We start from the raw sequence: 23,930 nt of genomic DNA, 5'->3' as shown, positions 1-23,930 counted from the left end.
GGTCGCAGCAGCACCAGGTCCAGGAGAAACACCCACCCAGACCCCATCTCTCCAGGTTCTGGGTCCACCCCGGGGCTTCCTCCCAGGAGGCTCAGACCACCTCACCTGGCTGATGGAGCGCCCCACCTGACCTCTCAGGTTGAGCGTGGTCACCTTAGAGGAAGTCCATTTCAGATCCTGTTCCTTTAATCAGGATCCACTTCCTGTTGCCGAAGGTGAGGTTCAGACGGATCAGCACCCTGATTCCTGCTCCACCTGGTGCTAACTCCATTTAGGAACACACCTGGACCTCTCATTCCAGCAGTGGACCTCCTCTGTGAAGGTTCTGGTCTCCAGACTCCAGCAGAACCTTGTCAGTGAGAGCCCCCATTCCCAAACCAAAACCACCAACCAGGACAGCCCTGGTGGACCCCAGAACCGGGATGAGGCCAACTCTATGCCAGATGGGTTCACGTTTAGGTGAGAATCAGACTCACCTGCAGAACAGGTGCAGAACCCACAGGTGACTCCAATAACCTCAACAACCCACAACCATCACAACACTGAGGTTTCTATAAACCTGCTTTGATGAGGTAATCAGTGACTCTACTTCCTGTTAGCATTAGCCACATTTAGCTCCTGTGTGCGTCGTTAGCGACGTTTTGGAGAAGGTAAACGACTGGAGAAGATTCACATGATGACGCTTAATTAGTGAACACAGGTGATTATTCTGGCGTCGTGGATTTATGGATGAAACGTGGCGGCGCCGCCTCCACCTGCTCCACCATCCCGCAGCAGCGCCACAGATTTCATCAGCAGCTAAACGCTCCAGCTGTAAACCGTAAACAACATCGACAGAACATCAATATTCATCTGCAGCTCAGTTAATGTCAGAGCGGCTGCTGAAAATTTAATCACGCCTGTAACACTTTCCCAGAGTGCATCTGTCATGTATGTGTTCCCGGCAAACACGTGTGAGCCGCTGAGCGTGCTCCGTGAAGCGAGGAGGAGGACTCTGACAGGATCTCCCAGGAGGAGGGTGTTTAAAAGCCTCGCAGAGGACCAAATTATACGGCATCATTTCATTTATCTTGGCGAGGGAGGGAGAAGCTGACTCAGCACAGAGGCCCGACTGACTTCAGACAAACAAAACAACAAGCTGCTCTGAACCATCAGCAGCAGTTTGGGTTCTGGATCCAATCGGATCTGTTCTGCTCTCCTCGAATCTCCGACAACCTGATCTGATTTGTTCCAGAAACTGAAGTGCAGCCATCCTGGCAAATCTAAATAAGCTAGTTGGTTCTGTCGAGTTTATTCGTAGCATCAACCTCAGATTGCTGGACGGAAAACCAAACCTCTCAGTCGTTAAGACCCGACTGCTGCTGCTTTAGTTCCTATAACCCAGGAAGCTTCGGATGAGCCACATCCTCACAAGCAGAAGGCAGCAGAACCCAACTGGCCTCACATCTCCACTGGAACACAAACATCTGCAGAGCACAGCTCCTCTGTTCTGTTATCTCAGCGTTTCGTCAGCGGTGGACGGGAGAGTAGGACAGAACATCGATGCCGTCTGACTGAGGAGGTAGAACCGTTTTCAGATCCGACATGATGAATGACCCGCACCTGTATAGTGCCTTTCTGGGTCATGTATCCATTCACACACATTCACTCATTCACACCAGAGGGCAAAAGGCTGTCAGAAACCCATGACATCACAAACTAGCAACACACCCTAACTTTGGTGCTTCTGAATGAACCTTCTAAACTTAATGCAGATTAATGATTACAATCACACACGTGGATTATCCCAGAAGGTGCTCTGTGTTTTAGGGTCGCTGCTGATCTTGTTGCCGGTTTTCAGAATGTAAAGGAGAAAATCCTGATGAAGCTTTAACTTCAGAATAAAAGTCTCTGGTTTTAATTATTTTACTTGTAAAACTGAATATTTATTTTCACCTTTAATAACTCTACCACACTGATGGATCGTCTGAGCGTTGGTGTTCCTCAGGGATGAGTGCTCAGCCACAAAATGATCTCTGTTTCCTAAAGTCTTTATCTTGGCCAGCTTACCCAGCACCGTGCTGTAAATGATGTGTTACAGTCAGAGCTCGTCTGTCGAGCTGCTCAACAGGTGGGTTTTCTGCAGATAAGTGAGTTTTTAAAGAACGTCCAATCACACTTTTCCCACATTTTTCCTCAAATCTGAACCTGAAGAAGTTTTCAGCAGCAAACATCAAAAACACATCTCTCCTGTTCCCAACTTCAGTTACAGTAAAAGTCTGTAGTTTCCTACAGATCGTGAACACACCACCTCACATCAAAGCATCCAGAATTATGTGGTTCTGTTTGTTTCTGCAGATCAACGGTCTAGTAAAGCAGTTCAGTCCCTGATGGTGAATGACTTTGTCTCTTCTGGTTTTCATTTGTTTCTGCAGAAAAGCTCCAAGATGAAGATCATCTGATAATAATTCAGCTTTTTATTAACAAACCGGGATGGAGGTGAGTTCCTCTAGAGTGGCGCTGGAGCTCATTTACACAACGACTGTTGTTTGGCTTTAAATATTTAATAAAACAGAAGAGAGACTAACAGTGGTGTGATGAACGCATGAATATTAGATGAAGGAGCAGCAGAATATGACGGAAAACTCTAGTTTCTGTCTGTAAGGTCAGAGACATCAGGATCAGGAAACATGGAGCTGTGGTTCGTTCTGGAAGCTTAAGGGAAAACATAGAAATCATGACTGATCATTTAAGAGGTGGAAACCAGTTGTGCGGGAAAAGCTGCTGGACTGGTTTTCTCAGACCAGTAAAACTAAACCAGGGTCAGACTGGTGGAGGCCACGTTTAGTCCCAGAAACATTTCCATGTTAAAATTTAGTTTCTGTCAGATGGGCGGAGCCCAAGTTCAGACAGTTTAGGACTAAACTGGGATCGGAAAACTGGACCAGTTTGAGTCGCAACAAACCACCAAGGGTCAGGGAAGTGCTGGCCTCCTGAACTTTGACCTTTGTATCACACGACTTTAACCTTAATAGGATCCTCGTTTAAATTTGTGACCCCAGCATGACCCTAGACCTGGAAAAGTCCTGGATCTGCTGCTGATACAGCTGGGATCAGGAGCTCAGAGGCCAGGAGATGGTGGGTCTTATTATCCAGCTTATATGAAGATTTCTGGACTTTGTGATCCATTGTTTACATTTTACAGGAATTGTTCATTTGAAGCAGGGGTGGTGGTGTGTGTGTGTGTGTGTGGAGGGGGGGGGGGGGATGAAACAGATGTTTATTCATTGTTACATTAATAAATGTAGAGATTTAAAGTTAAAAGCAGTGCAGGCTGAGTGAAGCCAGCTGTGTATACAAACACTCATGGTTAAATAAACAAACATCATGGGTGGCAGACAGATGAGCTGATTTCAGCCAGCAGACCTAAACTCTGATCCAGTGTCGGGAGCATCTTCAGCTATTTGCTGGTAGGAGAAAATCACATCCCATCATGAGCAACTACCACCTGAACCACAGAAATGTGCATTTCTGCACAAAGTCTCTTCTGGTTTTCCTCTAAAAGCTGTAATTGAAGCCAAATTGATTTTCTGTAATAAAACGTCTGAGTCTGAAATGAAACATTTCCATTAGAAACCAGAGCCTGGATTACTCCGAGCCTTTAACCTCATGAAGACCCTAATGATGATGAACTGATCCCTCTAAGCTCTTGATCCTAGCAGAGATACTAGAGGATCATGAACCCACCAGGAGCCTCAGCAGGAGGCCAGAAGCTGGACCACAGCAGCAGCAACAATAGAAACACCTCGTTAAACCAAACATGTGGGTTTGGTGCACGGACTCAAACATCCATATGAGGTCTATAAGTCTCTGAACAAGTCTCCTAACCTGCAGAAGTGTGTTAACTCCAGCAGGAGCTGCAGCCTGAGACCAGGGGGAACCGGGAGGCACCGGGGCTCTGCTGCAGCGCCAGCGGCTGCGCCCTGCTCCCACAGGCTCACATGGAGCCGGAGGAGGAGGTGATGGAGATGTTCAGCTTACCTGCGCACTCCTTCCCTTTGCCTTTGCACTCTCCGCTCTGGGGGTAGTAGGACGCCCGCGCCTCCGGAAGGTACAGCAGCACGGACAGCACCAGGTACCGGACCACCCCGCCCGGACGCCACCGGCTCCTTACAGGGCCCGACAGCATCGTGGTGACGACCCGAACCCCGCAAATCAGTTCGGTGCCGGTGCAGAAGCGTGCAAACACTGGTGTAATTCCGGGAGAAGGGATGGGAGAAGTCCAGCTGTCCTGATGATCCGTCCCGCAGAGGAAGAGCAGGAAGCGGACGGAGCGCTGCAGCAGGGTTCTGCGTTCAGGATGCGGTCCGGATGGTCCAGGGTGGAGGCAGCGCCAACATCTTCACCCTCCGTCCGTCCTCCACGGCTTGTGTCTGCTGCTCCTCCAGTCCTCCCCCAAAACAGCTCCTCCTGCTCCGAGAGCCCACCGACCGACGCGCTTCGGTTCCGCGTGTCCGCGCGGCTGTGACGCGTTTCGGGACGTTCAGAGAGCAGCAGCCGCAACCACAACAAAGAGATCTGGACTGAGTGGGAGGAGGAGGAGGAGAGGGGTGAGGACAAGCAGGACGGTCACGTGGGAGGATGCAACACTCCCCTCCACTTCCACGCCCCCGATGCACACGCACAAATACCTTACCTGCAAAATGCCGCAAAGCTGCAGGAAACAGACGCAAACAGGAGCTGATGACATAGGCAGCTCCTCATGTCTAATTATAGAAACAGATTTATGAATGACAGCTCAGGTCAGCAGACTAAGACGTGTGCAGGTGAAAGGTCAAGCCCCGCCCACTTACAGTCTGACATAAACACCTGAAATCTGAAACCAAACTCATGAAGCAGCTTCTGAGATGATGAGGTCGTCCCAGGATGCTTGACCTCTGACCTGATGATGATGGATGGATGAGAGGATCTTGGACTCCAGCTCTTCGTCAGGTCGATCCTGGATGGCACCGGCTGCTGCTAGCTGCCCTCCAGACGGAACCGGACCGGACCGCTGCTCCAGCTGCTGGAGGTCGTTTATCCAGACCGCTGTGACCTGGGGGTCCTCAGCAGCAGCATTTCCTTTCTGGTGCTGTTGGACATGCTCGGTTCCACACCGGGGTGACGGTAGCAGCTCTCCTGGGCTCCAGCACCACCTGCCAGACGGCAGCCGGCTCTAAATCACCTACAATTCTGGTGATTAGCCCCTGGTTCAGGTTAAAGAGCCTCCAGAAGGTGCAGACCAGAACAGATAGAGGCGTCCTTGATGATTTATTTCAGCTCAGACTGACAGCAGAGATTCTGTCCTTCAGACAGCAGCCAGTCCTGGTTCCCTGGATAGGGATCTGATCCAGAACTACTTCTCCTCCTGCTCTACTGAAGATGGTGAATGAGGAGGAGAGTCAGAAGTAGGACACCCCTCAGGCTGCAGGCCCATCCTAGACCTCACGCTGGGTGGAGACCACCTCCTGCTGATCCAGGAGCAGCTCTCAGACTCTTCCCGTCATTATTCACTTTCAACACGTTTTAGGGAAAACTCTTAACTGCTTCCCAGTTTTCCTTTGTGAAGATGAATCTGTAATTACTGCTCTGACCGGAAGCTTCTGGACAGAAAAAATCCTCATCATTTGGTCAGATGTCCCAGATGATGGCAGATGAAGGGAAGATCCTCAGACTGGATTAAATAAATGAGGTGAAGATGAACCCAGAAAGTTTACATCAGAACTGTTACCGTGGCAACGGTACCTTTGGTTAAATCTTCCTGATTCTTCTCCCTGGTTTCACCATCCTTCTCTCTCTCTTCCCCCCTCCCCATCGATCCACGTCGGAACACCCAGCGACAGGATCCTTCCCACCAGGTTGATGCTAACGTCTGGGAGCCAGACGTCTTTAACATGTTGGAGTAAATCCACGGAGACGTTTTTCTGATCTTTAGGTGAACTTCTTGTATTTACAAACATTTCTGCTCATTTCAGCTTAAGCTTCATCTGTTTCAGCTTTAAACTGAAGCTCTGTCAGATTATTGCTGCCACCATATGCCCCACAACTCGCAACACAATGTCCGGTTCTGGTTCTGATACATTCACAGGTCTGAGAAAACCTCTTAGTTTCAGATTGTGTCACGTTGAGAGCAGGAGGTTTGGACCCAAAATGCAGAAATTCAGGCAACTCAGGCAGGAGCGGTTGAATAAATGAAAAAATCATTTTATTAGGATGAAGAGTCATTTCCAAGGGCAGGAAGCCAAGCCAGAAATCTAGGAACACTAAATTACAAAACAAAAGCTCATTTATGAGCAAGGACCTGGAGTTACTAGAGGAGGACAGAACAACACTGACAAAGACAATGGATCAACAGACACTGAGGGACAAGACAGGGTTTTAAACACCTAGGGGAGCAATCAGGGGAACAGGTGACAGGTGTGAGGAGTCAAACAGGAAGTCAAACATTGAAGGCTGCAGACATTTTCTAACATTATATTTTAACCCGGAAGATTAAATTAGACTCTTTAGTTTCTGCTCAGTTAAACGTTCCTGTTTCAGAAACGTGAAGACTTGTTCTGCTCTGGCTGGAGGTCCCACATGTGTGTTGGTTTGTCCTGAAGGGTTGCTGGAGTTTGGGGGGGGGGGGGTTGGGTTGTAAATCACAGACTCTGATTCGATTAGGTGCTGTGATGGTTATCTCTAATTGGCTTACAGCTTCTCTTATGGATTGGAGGACTTTGGGAGTCAGTTGTCTCTGGGGGACATCACTGTTGAGACGCTTCATTAAGATAAAGTGGATACAGGAAACATGGAGTGGCTTCCCTGGAAAAGTCAGAAAACCAACTAGTCCTGGGAATAAAAGTCCTGCTGGAACAGAGACGGAGACACCGAGCAGAGTCCAAATAAAAGTTAACTGTGGGGGGGGGGGGGGGGGGGGCACACGGACGGGTTTGAGGGTTTAGTTCTGATCCGGATCGTACAGTGCATCCTTTAATTTCCTCCACCATCTGTGAAAACCCTCCCTACACACTCACACACAAAGCTGAGAGGAGGGATAATCCAAACCATCTTGCAGAGTCAGTGGGGGGGGGCAGTTTAACCCTCTGCTCATCACGAACATCAGAACAGAAGGAATGTCTTCATGATCCTCTTGGTTTGTCTGAGGTTCTGGTGCTGCTGTGTGCAGCCTCACGGTAAAAACTACACACAAAACTCAACATGGCGGCGGCAGAGGCGCATGCGGCAGGCTTCCATCACCTTGCTTTCTGATTGGCTTCACATCAGATTCAACAGGAAGCTCATTCGACTGAATGGAGACATCGTTGCAATTCTCTGTTTTCTTCAGAGTTTAGTTTGTGAGCTGAACCTCCTGAGGGACGCAGACGCATACATCATTAATGACCCTGACATCATCAGAACGACCATCCTCGTGAATCAGACTCCTCCCAATAAACTCCGTCATAAAATTAGACAGACGACGTATAAAATCAGTTTTATGTCCTTTACGTGAGTTTTATAAAGGCTATTTATGACGCTTTGGCTTTCTGTACAACCATTAAAAACACACTTCCTGTTCAGTTCTCCTGATCTTCTTTACATTTTCCAGGAATATTCCCAGGAATCTCTTTCTCTGTATGAACAGACAGAAGCATCATTCTGGGTCAGAGCAGCAACGTTCCCAGCAGTAGAACCACCGGTGTTCTGCTCAGGTTTGTGTTCCAGTAAAAACCAGGTCTGACTCGCCTCAGCCCAAATGAGCTGCCACAAGATTTGCAGAAGCTATCGGCCTCTGGAGGCGACACATCTTATCTCATCTCCGATGTCCCAGTCGGGTGGATGGGAGTTATCAGAAGGCAAATATTAGATTAATTTTCGGATATCTGATCAAATAAAGTTTAACTTGTGAGAAATTAAAATGTGACTTTGTGGAGAAAACCGTTTGGATGTTAGGGCTTGTTCTGGGGCAGCGGTTCTTACCACCCACCTCTGGGAGAATAAAATAAATCCTCACACCTACAAATAAAAACGGTTAAGCTTTTCTAGCAGCCGAACCAGAAACTTGGTTTAAAGCTTCTTTCCGGAGTATTTCTCTCATCCGATGGCACCATCTAGTGGCTGACAAGCATATCACACTCCTTCCGTTTTTCTAAGATGGTGACTTCACGTTTCTGTTTATAAATGTGCTTCTGTAGCAGACAAACAGCTAAAACATGTTGTTTTACGAGTTGTATTCTCATGTCATGTTGTGTTCTCCTATATTTATATTTTAGAGACATACTTGTCCGTGAAAAGTTAATCAACTCTGCATCAGCCGAGGTACTCCTTAAATTTGAAGCCCGTAAGTGGTAGCCTGATGCTATTGGTTAGTTCTGGTCTGCAATTAGTGTCCTTTTGACACTTTGCACGTGACGTCACCCCACTCATGGGACCGCCCCGTTTACCATGATGGACGGCAAAAAGACGTTTACACTTGTTGAAACTCCGTTGAAGCTAGTAAAAAAACAAGCCAGTTTGTAGCCTCTTAGCGCTTTTATTTAGTTGGTTTCCCAGTAAAATGGTAACAACTTGCTACGTGGCTGGCTGCACTAACAGACAAGGATGTGAAGTCAACTTGTTTTTGTTTTTTTCAAACAACGTTGATCGAGACTGAGGACGGAGATGAACTGCAGCGATCAATCAAACGGAATAGCAGCCCTCAGGTTTACAGCGAACGTGTTTTTACCCGTATCTCGGGGTCTTGTTCACGAGTGAGGGTAGGAGGGATCGGGAGATCGACAGGCGGATTGGTTCGGCGTCTGCAGTGCCCCTGGTAGGGTCTCCCATGACAAATTGGTCTTAGGTGAAGGGTGAGACAAAGAACGGTTCGAAGGATCTTTCATGGCGGTTAAAACGAAGAGTCGGAGTACCAGGCCCGGAGGGTTACCGGGGTCCCACCCTGGAGCCAGGCCTGGTTGGGGCCCGTGAGCGAGCGCCTGGTGGCCGGGCTTTCGCCCATGGGGCCCGGCCGGGCCCAGCCCGAACCGGATACATGGGCTCGTCCAACTGTGGACCCACCACCTGCAGGAGGAACATGAAGGGTCCGGTGCAATGCGAATCGGGTGGCAGACCAAGGCGGGAGCCTTGGCGGTCCAATCCCCGGACAAGAAAACTAGTTTTTGGGACATGGAACGTCACCTCGCTGGCGGGGAAGGAGCCGGAGCTTGTGGCAGAGGTTGAGCGGTACCGGCTAGATATAGTCGGACTCACCTCGACACATTGCATTGGCTCTGGAACCCGAGACCTGGAGAGGGGTTGGACACTCTACTTTGCTGGAGTTGCTCCGGGTGAGAGGCGGAGGGCTGGGGTTGGCTTTTTGTTAGCCCCGAGACTCTCTGCCTGTGTGTTGGGGTTTACCCCGGGGGACAAGAGGGTAGCTTCCTTGCCCCTTCGGGTCGGGGAACGGGTCCTGACTGTTGTTTGTGCTTATGGGCCAAATATCAGTTCAGAGTACCCACCCTTTTTGGAGTCCCTGGGACGAGTGCTAGATAGTGCTCCATCAGGGGACTCCATTGTGATACTGGGGGACTTCAATGCTCACGTGGGCAATGACAGCTTGACCTGGAGGGGTGTGATTGGGAGGAACGGCCCACCTAATCTGAACTCGAGCGGTGTTTTGTTATTGGACTTCAGTGCAAGCCGCAGTTTGGCCATAACGAACACCATGTTCGAACATAAGGATGCCCACCGGTACACTTGGTACCAGGGCAGCCTAGGTCACAGGTCGATGATAGATTTTGTAGTCGTATCATCTGACCTGCGGCCGTATGTTTTGGACACCCGAGTGAAGAGAGGGGCGGAGCTGTCAACTGATCACCACCTGGTGGTAAGTTGGATCAGATGGCAAGGGAACATGCCGCGTAGACCTGGCAGACCCAAACGCATAGTGAGGGTCTGCTGGGAACGCCTGGCAGAAGAACCTGTCAAGACGGTCTTCAACTCCCACCTCCGGCAGAGCTTTGACCACGTCCCGAGAGCAGTGGGGGACATTGAGTCCGAGTGGGCCTTGTTTCATTCTGCGATTGTCGAGGCGGCTGTTGCTAGCTGTGGTCGTAAGGTGGCCGGTGCCAGTCGTGGTGGCAACCCCCGTACCCGCTGGTGGACACCAGAGGTTCGGGGAGCCGTCAGGCTGAAGAAGGAGGCCTACAGGGCGTGGCTGGTCTGTGGGTCTCCGGAGGCAGCAGACAGGTACCGGATAGCCAAGCGGGGTGCAGCAGTGGCAGTTGCCGAGGCAAAATCTCGGGCGTGGGAGGAGTTTGGTGAGGCCATGGAGAAAGACTATCGGTCGGCTCCAAAGAGGTTCTGGCAAACTGTCCGGCGCCTCAGGAGAGGAAGGCAGCAACTCGCTCACACTGTTTACAGTGGGGATGGGGAGCTGCTGACGTCAACTGAGGCTATAGTCGGACGGTGGAAGGAATACTTTGAGGAGCTCCTCAATCCCACCAATGCTCATTCCGAGGAGGAACCAGAGCTGGGAGGCCTGGGGATGGACTGTCCGATCTCGGGGGCAGAAGTTGCTGAGGTAGTCAAACAACTACACAGCGGCGGAGCCCCGGGGGCGGATGAGGTTCGTCCTGGGTATCTCAAGGCTATGGATGTTGTAGGGCTGTCATGGTTGACACGTCTCTGCAACATTGCGTGGTCATCGGGGGCAGTTCCTAGGGAGTGGCAGACCGGGGTGGTGGTCCCCATCTTTAAGAAGGGTGACCTGAGGGTGTGTTCCAACTATAGGGGGATCACACTCCTCAGCCTCCCTGGAAAGGTCTACTCCAAGGTACTGGAGAGGAGGGTCCGATCGATAGTTGAATCTCAGATAGAGGAGGAGCAATGTGGTTTTCGTCCTGGCCGTGGAACTGTGGACCAGCTCTATACCCTTGCAAGGGTGATGGAGGGGGCATGGGAGTTTGCCCAACCAATCCACATGTGCTTTGTGGATTTGGAGAAGGCTTATGACCGTGTCCCCAGGGGCACCCTGTGGGGGACGCTCCAGGAGTATGGGGTGGGTGGCTTTCTGTTAAGGGCCATTCAGTCCCTTTACCAGAGGAGCGTGAGTTTGGTCCGCATAGCCGGTAGTAAGTCGGACCTGTTCCCAGTGAGGGTTGGACTCCGCCAGGGCTGCCCTTTGTCACCGGTTCTGTTCATCACTTTTATGGACAGAATTTCTAGACGCAGCCGTGGTGTGGAGTGTGTCGAGTTTGGTGGCAGGAGAATCTCGTCTCTGCTTTTTGCGGATGATGTGGTCCTCCTAGCTTCATCCAGCTCTGACCTTCAGCTCTTGCTGGGTAGGTTCGCGGCCGAATGTGAAGCGGCTGGGATGAGGATCAGCACCTCCAAATCTGAGACCATGGTTCTCGACCGGAAAAGGGTGGCTTGCCACCTCCGGGTCGGGGGAGAGGTCCTACCTCAATTGGAGGAGTTTAAGTATCTCGGGGTCTTGTTCACGAGTGAGGGTAGGAGGGATCGGGAGATCGACAGGCGGATTGGTTCGGCGTCTGCAGTGATGCGGACGCTGAGCCGATCTGTCGTGGGGAAGAGGGAGCTGAGCCAGAAAGCCAGGCTCTCGATTTACCGGTCGATCTACGTCCCAATCCTCACCTATGGTCATGAGCTTTGGGTAATGACCGAAAGAACGAGATCGCGGATACAAGCGGCCGAAATGAGTTTCCTCCGTAGGGTGGCCGGGCTCAGCCTTAGAGACAGGGTGAGGAGCTCGGACATTCGGGAGGGACTCGGAGTAGAACCGCTGCTCCTCCGGATCGAAAGGAGCCAGTTGAGGTGGTTTGGGCATCTGGTCAGGATGCCTCCTGGACGCCTCCCCGGGGAGGTGTTTCAGGCATGTCCTGCCGGCAGAAGGCCCCCGGGTCGACCCAGGACACGTTGGAGAGGTTACATCTCCAATCTGGTCCGGGAACGCCTTGGGGTCCTGCCGGAGGAGCTGGTGGACAAGGCCGGGGAGAGGACGGCCTGGAGCTCCCTAGTTGGGATGCTGCCCCCGCGACCCGGACCCGGATAAGCGGAGGAAGACGACGACGACGACGTGTTTTTACTGGGTAAAATGAACGTTCATTTATTTCATGACAAAGACAGGGACAAGGACAAATGTGATGCTTTCTTCTGATGGATGGATATTTCACCATTTAGGATGCGCGGTACCGTCCACTGTGGTGAAATGTGAGATAATTAATTACAATATTGCTCCAATGTAAGAAAACGTGTGTTAAAATTACATTATTTAGTATAAGTGTCGCCGTTAAGAGAGATCTTGTCTCATTCCGGTGTGAGAGCAGCAGCTGAACACGCGGTGACACCACCAGCAACAGAAACTGGTCGGGATCCGGACATTTTTTAGATCAGCTTCGGTGTAAAGTGAAACGCTGTTTATAACATAATGTTATAAATCCAGTCGGGTGAATTTAGGCAAAGTAGGCAGCATGTTTACATCAGTGAACAGCTGCAGAGAGAACGTAAGCTAACATTTGTAAGCTAGTAAACAACCCTTACCTTTTGTAAATACCGCTCTCCATGAGCCTCATCTAGGTGTGCTACTTCTTCTGATAACTGAACATGGGCTTGAACTAGAGGGAATGCTAAAGATCGCAAAAACAATTTCAGGTTCTACTTTTCCCTTTGTTTAGTACTCGTGTCGCTCACTGTTTACATGCTTTTGCCGTCCAGCTTGGCGGACCCACATGATTAGGTGACGTAGGTGCAAAGGGTCAACAGCACGGAGCTCTGCGGGGCAGGGGGCGTGGTTACATTATACCACAGTACATGATGAGATCATCACTTTTACGGATTTCTGAAAAATCATACATCATTTCTGAAAGGGGAAAACTCCGGAAAGCAGCTTTAACTGGAGGAGAAACAACTTTGAAAAAATTCTAAGAAGTCAAAACCTCCAAAACATTAAAGGGATGAACCTTTATATTTTATGTTCAAATGAATGATTTATTGTCTAATATTAATCCTAATGATGGTTGTTATTCTACGACAATAAAACAGAAATGAAACAGGCCCTTGCCACACATAGGTCCTCCACCAGGGTGCAGCAGACATGTAAAGGGGCAGAAAGGTGATGAAGGTACTAATCCTGATGATTTAAGGTCAGACATGTTTGATGATGGTCTACGGGGACTTTAGGACGACCACCACAGCTGACCAGCCTTAGCCGACACAAACATATCTTTTAATCCAGGCTCTTTCGCAGATATTCAGGTTAAATATGATGTTTTAGATGCAGAAAGTCGTTCACAAAACACATCTCCAACATAAACTCTCACGTGACAGGTGGGGAAATCGTCCTTTCTGTTTTCTACTGCTCAGGTCTGAAGGTATAGAAAGTCAGACTTTGTTATTTGTACCATTTATTCACAAACTTCAACATCAAATCAAACATCTTTTGTTTTGATTGTTATGTTTTTATGTCCAGGAAGTGGCTGCAGGTGATGAACCACATGATCTCAAAAGCACTAACGGATGCTGTCATAAGGTATTTTCTGTTTCCATGGTAACTTACTCAGGGAGGTTTAATGACCTGCTCATCATCTCAGCCTTTAATCATCAGGATGATTTAAAAGGTTAACTCTCAAACAAAGCTGCTGCTGCTGAACGTCGTCTCTGAGACTTTCTGGTTTCATATTCCTGATGAGATTCTTCCGTTATTCTCAGGTTTTATGGCTTCTTTTGAAAGGAGACATGCTTCCAACTTTCAATTAGCAAGGCGGCGCTGCAGCAGATGGAGGGGAAAGTCATTTCCTGTTGAGGCTCTGATGTGAGTGAAGGAGGAAGGAGACTGAATCCAGCCTGGAGTTGAATTATTTGTGTTGAAATCCCGAGACGAGTTCAGCTTTTAGGGTCGGGTTCTGGTCCAAAAGGAGAAGTTCGAACATTAAACTCTGATCTTGTTTAGTTCATTTAAAGACTCGGCTACATGGGACTGGTAAACGGCCTGTTTACTGACATGGTGCTGTGTTGCCAGAAGCAATAAGAAAAAATATTTTTAACGATGAAACAGAACATTTTCAGCACAAAATCGTGTTGATATTATTTGTGTGACCACTAGAGGGCGCTGTGGGCAGATCACGAAGGATTGGTGCCAGGGATGTCACTGGGATGGAGAGATGGGGGGGCTTAGCCCCAGGAGCTTGACGTTGAGCATTTTTTCAACCCTACAAAGACTTTGTCAGTGAATTCATTATTAGAAGAACATTGAACAGAATCTTTTTTTTTATCATTTTCTTCTCCATCCATGTCTTCTTGCATTTTCTCTCTTCTTTTTTAAAAATCGGCGAATAACCCTAATCAGCTCATTAGTGGGGTTTATGTTGAAGAAAGATGTTTATATATATATATATATATATATACATTAAAATTAGATATGTTATATTTCCACATAAAGCTTTTCATTCCAGTCTACTGCACTTCAGGGGAATGGTGTAGTCCTTTATTTCATTAGTTTAATTACAACTTGCTTAGTTCAAAATCCTGAAATCTGACAAGAAAGAACAAATGAATATTTGTCAACCTTCATTCTGCCAGATGAGTTTACAATTGAGACACTTTTAATATATAAATAACATTAAGATGTTTGGAACAAAGGAGGTGTCCTTAAAGACAAAAGTGCAGAAAAATTTCTGTTTCATCATTAAAAGGATTTTTTTCTTATTGCTTCTGGCAACACAGCACCATGTCAGTAAACAGGCCGTTTACCAGTCCCATGTAGCCGAGTCTTTAAAGACAAAGTAACAGTAAATAAAAACTATCCAGCAAGTAAAGTCCTCTTTAACTGAACAAATGGCAGTTTAACAGGAGAAGAGTCTCTTTTATGGGAGTCAAACTGTGGTTGCCCTAATCATGACACATCAGTTATACCCAAGTATCACTTTTGCAGCCAGTGGAAGAGTTGCTAAGCAGCAGAAAGCAGCTCAATCAGCTGTAGCATTTCCTGGACATGTTTTGATTGGATGAAAGAGGGCTGTCTGTGATTGGCTGGTGGAGAGGCTACTTGACTTTACTTGTGAGCGTTTGTGTACATGTAGGCAAATAAACTGATTGTTCTTATCTGCGTTGTGATGTGGTTTTATGAGTGTCATGTTTTTGGACTGTGGGATGAAGCCGGAGTACCCGGAGAGAACCCACACATGTAAACTCCATGCAGAAGGATCCCAGGCCGGGAAGCGAACCCAGGACCTTCTTGCTGCAAGGCAACAGCTCTAACCACTGCGCCACTGCCTGCCCAAAACCAAATCAGTTAGATTTTAATAAAAATCAAAAAAAGGTTCTGATAAATTTCTGAGTCACAGCCCAGTGAGAGAGGTTTTCCGTCTTTTTGTCTGCCATAAACCCAAATTATGTTGGAGTACTTTTGGTTTTTTGTCAAACTCAGAAGTGAATTCTGTGTCTCTGAAGCCATCACCAAGTGCTTTTTTAGCTTTAATGCTCCTAGTCAGGCTGGGAAGTTAGGTCCAGTCCAGGACTATTTTTAGGGTTAGTGAACTCATTAAATGATGAAAAGGTCTGGAGTTACGTCAGAGTCATCACATCCGTCTGCAGACCACCTATTCAGATGGTTTCCCATCAGCCCTCGCTCCCCCCCCCCCCCGTCTGGACCTGTCCTCTCGCTTTATTGATCATCGCTCAGACGTTCAGCTCCATCAGCTGCTGATTTGTTAATGAAGTGAAGCTCGCAGCTTCCGTTCATCAGTACAGCCGGACGGTTATCGATGGAGCTCATCACAGCTGTTTTAGCGTGTGTGTGTGTGTGTGTGTGTGTGTGTGTGTGTGTGTGTGTGTGTGTGTGTGTGTGTGTGTGTGTGTGTGTGTGTGTGTGTGTGTGTGTGTGTGTGTGTGTGTGTGTGTGTGTGTGAAACATGACTCCTCCCCTCTGGAGCCTCCTCCAGGTGATAATTGATTCGGCCAGGTCTCGGATCACAGACTCGACCTTCCTGACTCAGTTGGACCTAAAAGAAACAAAATCTTTCTCTCCTGAAGGAATGCTGGATCAGAACAAAGGAGGAAACATGAATCAGAATTCCTGAAAACATAAAAGCAGTTTTCATTAGTGGAGCCAGTTTGGCATCAAACAGCTGGATCCAGATGTTTTAACTGATGGGATGTATTATTCACTGACAGTGTTGGGAGTAACGCGGTGTAAATGTAATTAATTACTGTAATTCATTGCTTTTGCTGTAATGTGGTAATGTAAGGCATTATAGGGAAAGAAAATGGTAATATTTACTGGGTACAGTTGTCAGTAACACAGTGATTATAATGTATTTTTAAACCAAGAATCAAGATGTGGGTTTCCTAAAAATTCAAATTGCGGGACGCCTGAAAAAAGATCCAGTATCCACATATATGACGTCATTTATGGACTCAGCTTTGCGGGCATTCTATGAGCAGAGAGGACGCAGTGGTAATGGCTCAAATACTCCAGCTGCGTCCTGCGCGCGGCCGCTCTTATATTCACAAAATCACTCCACCAAAACAAAGTAATTCGTTTGCGATCATTTATATCAGCCCATATTCTCTGGTACTGCATGTAATCTTCAGCTGAGTTCATAATCTGTGCCCCGGTGATTTCAACTCATTGCTGCTGGAGCGCAGCGCATATTAAGCTTTTATTTTTTTCACGTTCGGTAGATCCCTTTGGCTGATTATTTAGAAAGTAGGAAATCTAGGAAACAGTTTTTCTGGAAAACGGAGAAAACATGCAGCATGAAGGAAGGTTAGAGAGCGAAAGGGCAGGAAATTATTCAAATAAAATCAAGAAAACAAAACAAAGTGCTTGAAAAGAAAAAAAGTAGGTAGTTTTTCCCCAAAACACATTTTTACCAGTGAAAAGCAATAATATATAAGCATTTAATATTTATACGTGTGATAGAATCAGATCACCCCAGAAGTCAGTCCCACATCCAGGGCCGTATCAAGGCATTTGGGGACCAAGGCAAATATAGGCTTGGAGCCCCCACCACCTTACTCCCTGCTCAGTTAATATAAGATTGCAGCGTGCTGAGAGTACAGATTGTTGTTGCTTTTAATTAATAAACAATCATTTTAAAGCACTGTTATTATAACTGACTGTTTTTAACAGCAATCCTAGCTCAGACACCACATCACTTTCCACATATATTGTAACGAGCTGACTGGCGGATCCGTAAAAACACCCAACACAGAATGACAGTTAAACGAGTTTATTTAAAGGAGAGAGGCAGAGGCAATGTCAGGAGGCAGGAGGTCGTTACCGGGAGATCTGAAGCAGAGAATAATCCACAAGGGAGATCCAGGAAGCGAAGTCGGGGACGGAGCAGAGTCGGAGCCAGAGGATCAGAAAGGCAGCGGTGCAGACAAGGTAATCCAAGAATCGGAGTCGGAGACGGAGCAGAGTCGGAGCCAACAGGATAATCCAATAATCAAGGTCAGGAACGGAACAGAGTCGGGATCAGGAGACAAGGTAAGAGAATGCTGGAGAATCTACTAGGAGAACGTTCGATAATCTGGCAATGGCTGGGTGGCTGAGTGGATATTAAATAGCAGGAGGAGCAGGTGTGGTGAATAAGGTTGATGACGGAACAGGTGGAGTGAATGGAGCTGATGAGGTGCAGCAGTGGTTGCTGTGGTAACAGGTCTTTGGCAGGAACATGATCATGACAGTACCCCCCCCCTCAAGGACCGGCACCAGCCGGTCCACCCGGCTGGTCAGGATGGGTCCGATGGAAGTCGCGGATAAGGGAACCATCGAGGATGTCCCTGGCGGGAACCCAGGAACGCTCCTCAGGACCAAACCCCTCCCAATCCACCAGGTACTGAAGCCCCCGACCCCAGCGCCTGGATCGTAGGAGCCGCTGCACATCCCAAACCGGCCCACCCCCCACCAGCCGGGCGGGCGGGCGGAGGGGGCCCGGAGGCGGGCACAAGTGCCGAGGAGACGACGGGCTTGATCCTGGAGATGTGAAAGGTGGGATGGATGCGAAGGGGTCCGGGGAGACGGAGGCGGACCGCAGCAGGGTTAATGACCTTAGACACAGGGAAGGGACCAATGAACTGAGGCGCCAGCTTGCGGCAATCCACCCTGAGGGGAACATCCTTAGTGGACAACCACACCCTTTGCCCAAGACTGTAGGTAGGAGCAGGAATGCGACGACGGTTAGCAGAGCGGGAGTAGACTGCAGAGGAGCGGACGAGGTTCCTGCGGGCCATCCTCCAAGCCCGATGACACCGGAGAGCGGCCGCCTGGGCCGAAGGAACCCGGGACACATGGTCCTGCAGGGAGAACACAGGAGGCTGAAAACCATAGACGGCATAGAATGGAGACACACCTGTGGAACTTGACGGCAGGGAGTTAAGGGCATGCTCCACCCAAGGCAGGTTACGGGACCAGGAGGTTGCATCGTCCTCACAAAGTGCCCGGAGTCTGGTCTCCACCTCCTGGTTGATCCTCTCCGATTGTCCATCGGTCTGGGGGTGAAAACCAGATGAGAGGCTCACTTGAATGCCCAGACGAGCACAGAACTCCCTCCAAAAGCCAGAGACGAACTGAGGACCACGATCAGAGACAATGTCCAGGGGTAATCCATGAAGGTGAAACACCTCTCTCGCCATGATGTCAGCCATGTCTTTGGCCGAGGGGAGTTTCCTAAGAGGAACCAGATGGGACATTTTCGAGAAACGGTCTACGATGGTGAGAATTACCTTGAAACCATCAGAAGGAGGAAGACCCGTGATGAAATCCATGCTGATGTGAGACCAGGTACGGCGGGGAATGGACAATGGTCGTAATAATCCAGCCGGGGGTTGTCGAGAGGTCTTGGCTTTGGCACAGGTAGGACAGGCTGAAACAAACTCTTTAACATCTCTAGACAGGGTAGGCCACCAGAAATTATTGCGTACAAGGACCATCGTTTTGGAGATGCCAGGATGGCAATAGAGACGGGAGCTGTGGCAAAAGGTGAGTACCTGGGAACGGAGGGCATCAGGAACGAACAGGCGATCGGGAGGACACTGGGGAGGCACAGGATACTGCTGGTGCGCCTGTCGGAGTTGATTCTCCAGCTCCAATCTGGATGCTCCAAGCAATATCCTTTGTGGGAGAATCAGAGTGTCGGGGTCGTAGTCCTGGTTGGTTATTGCGGGTTCCATAGATCTGGACAGGGCATCGGGTTTTGTGTTCTTTTCTCCTGGGCGATAAGACAGAGTGAAGTTGAAACGACTGAAAAATATCGCCCACCTGGCTTGTCGAGCATTGAGTCTTTTAGCTGTTTTGATGTATTCCAGGTTCCGATGATCGGTCCACACAATGAATGGTGTAACAGCCCCCTCCAGCCAATGCCGCCATTCCTCCAGAGCGAGTTTGATGGCCAAAAGTTCCCGATCCCCGACATCATAATTGCGCTCTGTGGATGAAAGAGTCTTGGAGAAAAATGCACATGGATGTACTTTATCATCCCTGGACCTCTGACTGAGGACAGCCCCAACTCCAAAGGCAGAGGCATCAACTTCCACAATAAACTGTCTTGTGGTATCGGGTAAATGTAGGACTGGTGCGGATGTAAACATGTCTTTGAGCTTTTGAAATGAGTCCTGGGCTGACTTGTTCCATAGAAAACTGACCTTGTTGGAAGTGAGGGCATGCAGGGGTGTAGCGATCTTACTGTAACCTTTGATGAATCTCCGATAGAAGTTGGCGAATCCTAGGAACCGTTGGAGCTGTTTGCGGGTTGTGGGAATGGGCCAGTTGACGACGGCAGAAGTTTTGGCAGGATCCATGGCGATCTGATTGGGAGAGATAGTGAAACCAAGAAAAGAGACAGTGGTACGATGGAATTCACACTTTTCAGCCTTGACAAACAGGTTATTCTGGAGGAGGCGGAGAAGTACAGCATGTACATGTTTCTGGTGGGTCTCTGGATCAGGAGAAAAAACCAAAACATCATCGAGATAGACGAACACATAGCTGCCCACCATGTCTCTAAGAACATCGTTGATGAGGGCCTGAAAAACAGCAGGTGCATTAGTTAGTCCAAATGGCATCACCAGATACTCATAATGTCCCGTGGGGGTGTTAAAAGCAGTCTTCCATTCATCTCCTTCACGTACACGAACCAGGTGGTAGGCATTGCGTAGATCTAGTTTAGTGAATATTCGGGCACTGTGAAGAGAGTCAAAAGCAGTGTTTATGAGTGGTAAGGGGTAACGATTTTTTATGGTTATGTCATTCAGGGCACGATAGCCAATACAAGGTCTGAGGGAACCATCTTTCTTTTCCACAAAGAAAAACCCAGCTCCGGCTGGGGAGGAGGATGGTCGGATAAGTCCTGCCTGAAGTGATTCCTGAATATATTTGGTCATGGCCGTTTGTTCGGGAATAGAGAGGGAAAACAAACGGCCCCTAGGAGGAAAGGTACCAGGTAATAAGTCAATAGCACAGTCATATGGGCGGTGAGGTGGAAGAGAGGTGGCACGATGTTTGTTGAAAACCTCTTTCAGATCATGGTACGCCTTGGGTACCTTCGAAAGGTCAGGGTAGATGTCCTGGGAATCCTGCATAGACTGAGTAGATGGTGAGGCATAGTTTAAACAGTTATGATGGCAGTGAGCAGACCATTGAAGAATCTTTCCTTTGCACCAGTCAATTTGTGGGTTGTGTTTTTGTAACCAGGTGTTGCCCAAAATGATGGGAAGACTAGAAGATTTGATAACCAGAAATTTTAGAGTCTCTGTGTGGTTACCTTCAATCCTCATGTTTATAGGTTTCGTCTCCTGGGTAGCACGATACATAGTATGACCATCAATAGCCAGAATATCCTGAGTCCCCGACACGGGTTGAAGCTCCAATCCCAAAGTCTTGGCCGTGTTATAATCCATGAACTCTGTGTCAGCGCCAGAGTCAATGAATACTGGTAGCTTAGTTTCCTGATTTGCGTAGGAAAATACGGCAATGATTGGAGGTCTGGACGAGGACTTCGGATTAATGTGACCCAGTAGATGCCTCTGGATATCTACTGGGCCTGTCCTTTTAACGGGCAGTTCCGAATTATGTGCCCCGGGTTGCCGCAATACAGACATAGATTAAGATTCCTCCTTCTGGTCTTCTCTTCGGGTGATAATTGTGACCTGCCCAGTTGCATGGGTTCCTCAGTCCGGATGGGAGTAGAAGCACAACCAGTCTTAGATAATTCACCTGAGAATGACTGACGAGCAGGACGGTAAGGGGCTGGTGCAGGCTGATTAATATTCCGGGTTGTTCTGTCTCTCCTGTATTCCAATAGTCGGAGATCAATCCTAGTAGCGAGGTTCTCCAGTTCTACCAAGGTCTTAGGGAATTCCCGGGTGGCCATCTCGTCTTTGATTCTGTCAGAAAGACCTTGGTAAAACATGTCCATTAGAGCGGGCTCATTCCAGTCACTGGTGGCAGAAATCGCATGGAAGTCAATGATGTAATCCGTGACTCTTCTGTTATCCTGTTTTAATGTCATGAGTTTGCGGGTGGCTTCACGACCAGGTAATAGTGGATCAAAAATCCTTATAAGTTCATGAGCAAAATCATGGTAATTGTAACAGATTCCAGAGTTCCTTGCCCATTCTCCAGTTCCCCAAACACGGGCTTGTCCTGACAATAAGGAAATGACGTATGCCACTCGTGATCGCTCCGTGGGGAACGAGGAAGGTTGCAGCTCAAACTGGATCTCACATTGTGTAAGAAATGCGCGGCAGTTCTTTGAGTCACCTCGGAATACTTCAGGCGGAACCAGACGTGGCTCATGAATAGGAGAACTTCGGGGCAGGAGGGTGGAGTCTGGCGTTAAACCGGAAGCAGCTGGCTGCGATATCTGCTGGTTAGCTCGTAGCAAGTTTAGCATTTCCTCCGTCTTGTTTTCCAGTTTGTTTATTGCCGTCTCCACACTAACACGCCACTCTGATGTTGGGTTCGGATCCATTGTGGCCAGATTATTCTGTAACGAGCTGACTGGCGGATCCGTAAAAACACCCAACACAGAATGACAGTTAAACGAGTTTATTTAAAGGAGAGAGGCAGAGGCAATGTCAGGAGGCAGGAGGTCATTACCGGGAGATCTGAAGCAGAGAATAATCCACAAGGGAGATCCAGGAAGCGAAGTCGGGGACGGAGCAGAGTCGGAGCCAGAGGATCAGAAAGGCAGCGGTGCAGACAAGGTAATCCAAGAATCGGAGTCGGAGACGGAGCAGAGTCGGAGCCAACAGGATAATCCAATAATCAAGGTCAGGAACGGAACAGAGTCGGGATCAGGAGACAAGGTAAGAGAATGCTGGAGAATCTACTAGGAGAACGTTCGATAATCTGGCAATGGCTGGGTGGCTGAGTGGATATTAAATAGCAGGAGGAGCAGGTGTGGTGAATAAGGTTGATGACGGAACAGGTGGAGTGAATGGAGCTGATAAGGTGCAGCAGTGGTTGCTGTGGTAACAGGTCTTTGGCAGGAACAGGATCATGACATATATGTCATGAGCTCACTGAGCATCACATGACCAGATTCATACTGAAGTTGTTTTGGTGAAAGTTACTTAAAGTAATGCAAAAGTAGTGTAATGCCTTACATTTTAAAATCAGTAATATTGTACTGTAATGAATTACTTTAAAATGAGGGTAACAAGTAATAAATAATGCATTACAGTTTTGAAGTAACATGCCCAACACGGCTTACTGAGCCCAGATTCATGTCTGATCTGCTGTTTAGACACACGATTGATGAGCTCTTTCATCCAGAGTTTAGATCTTAAATGAGTTTATGCAGCACTTTGTTGTGTTTATATCACTGCTGGTGAGGAGCCAGTTGTCCCAGTGGGGGAGAATAAAGACTCAGCTGATCCAGGTTTCCACCCTTCAGTGGAGCTTTGAGGACACTGTCCTTAACGAGAGGACAGCAGAAACAGAGCAGAGCCTGAGCCGACACATCCACGTCTCTCTACATTAGGTCCGGCTCCTGTGGAGAAGAAGAGCGGCGTGATAAAGATGAAGGATGGAAGCGTCTCATTACCGCTCGACTCTGCCCTGATGAAACAAACACTTCCTGATGGTGCTGATGGAGGAGGGTATATAGTCGTGGTAAACGATGGCGACAGCTGCTGTGTCACCGCTCATCAGTAGCTGAAGGACGTCTCTGTGTGACCTCTGGCTGTCTCTTCCCACATCACACTGGGAACGCTGCAGGAAAACTGTTTCATCACATTGGAGCTGGAAGATTCTGATTGGTTCCTTCAGATTAAATAAAACAAAAAAAGAGTTTTTATTAAGCTCAGTTTGGTCAAATGCAGAAGAAACAGGCAGAATTCTGGGTAAAAACCAAACGCTCAGCAAACATCTATCCATCCATCCATCCATCCATCCATCCATCCATCCATTCATCCATCCATCCATCCATCCATCCATCCATCCACCAACCCATTATTCTATGTAGCCTCCGGAAATGGTCTGTTTTTCAATCTACAGGTCGTCTCTTCAGTATCGGTCATTTGGAGAAATAAGTCTCCAACACCAACTGGAGCTCTAATCTATAGAAGAGACTGTTGCTTCCAGGCCCTTCCAGGCTCACTCTTATCCAAGACTGGTTTTTATTCACAGCACAAGACAGAAGAACTTTTAAAACTTATAAGTTAAATAATCGTTAAATAAACATTTGTTTATTGCCACTTATAATAATTATAAAATAATTATAATGTAAATGAAATGCTTTCATTAGTCTGTGCTTGAATGACTGGAGTTTGAAATGAATGTTATATTATTATTACGTTGATTTATATATGGATCAGCAAAGTTTGATAGGACAAGGCCATTACCATCTACACTCACACAAGGTTCATCAAGGACAAATTAAAGTTAAGTCAAACGCGTGACACATAGATATTTTCTTACCCACAAA

At 48.1% G+C, this 23,930-nt stretch overlaps 1 protein-coding gene across 1 annotated transcript in view; it reads right to left on the bottom strand.

Moving 5' to 3' along the window:
- The window catches only part of LOC107383718 (tomoregulin-1), a 54,313-nt gene extending 49,803 nt beyond the window's left edge, over positions 1-4,510 (bottom strand). Inside the window, exon 1 of the mRNA XM_015956505.3 lies at positions 4,021-4,510. Within this exon, the coding sequence (XP_015811991.3) occupies positions 4,021-4,168 (148 nt within the window). The 5' untranslated portion in view covers positions 4,169-4,510. The remainder of the gene's footprint in view (positions 1-4,020) is intronic.
- Between the last annotated feature and the right edge of the window lie 19,420 nt (positions 4,511-23,930).

The sequence above is a fragment of the Nothobranchius furzeri genome, chromosome 11 (assembly GCF_043380555.1).
Source record: "Nothobranchius furzeri strain GRZ-AD chromosome 11, NfurGRZ-RIMD1, whole genome shotgun sequence".
NCBI lineage: Eukaryota > Metazoa > Chordata > Actinopteri > Cyprinodontiformes > Nothobranchiidae > Nothobranchius > Nothobranchius furzeri.
Note: the sequence above shows the minus strand (reverse complement) of the source record. Positions and strands in the feature narration are given on the sequence as shown.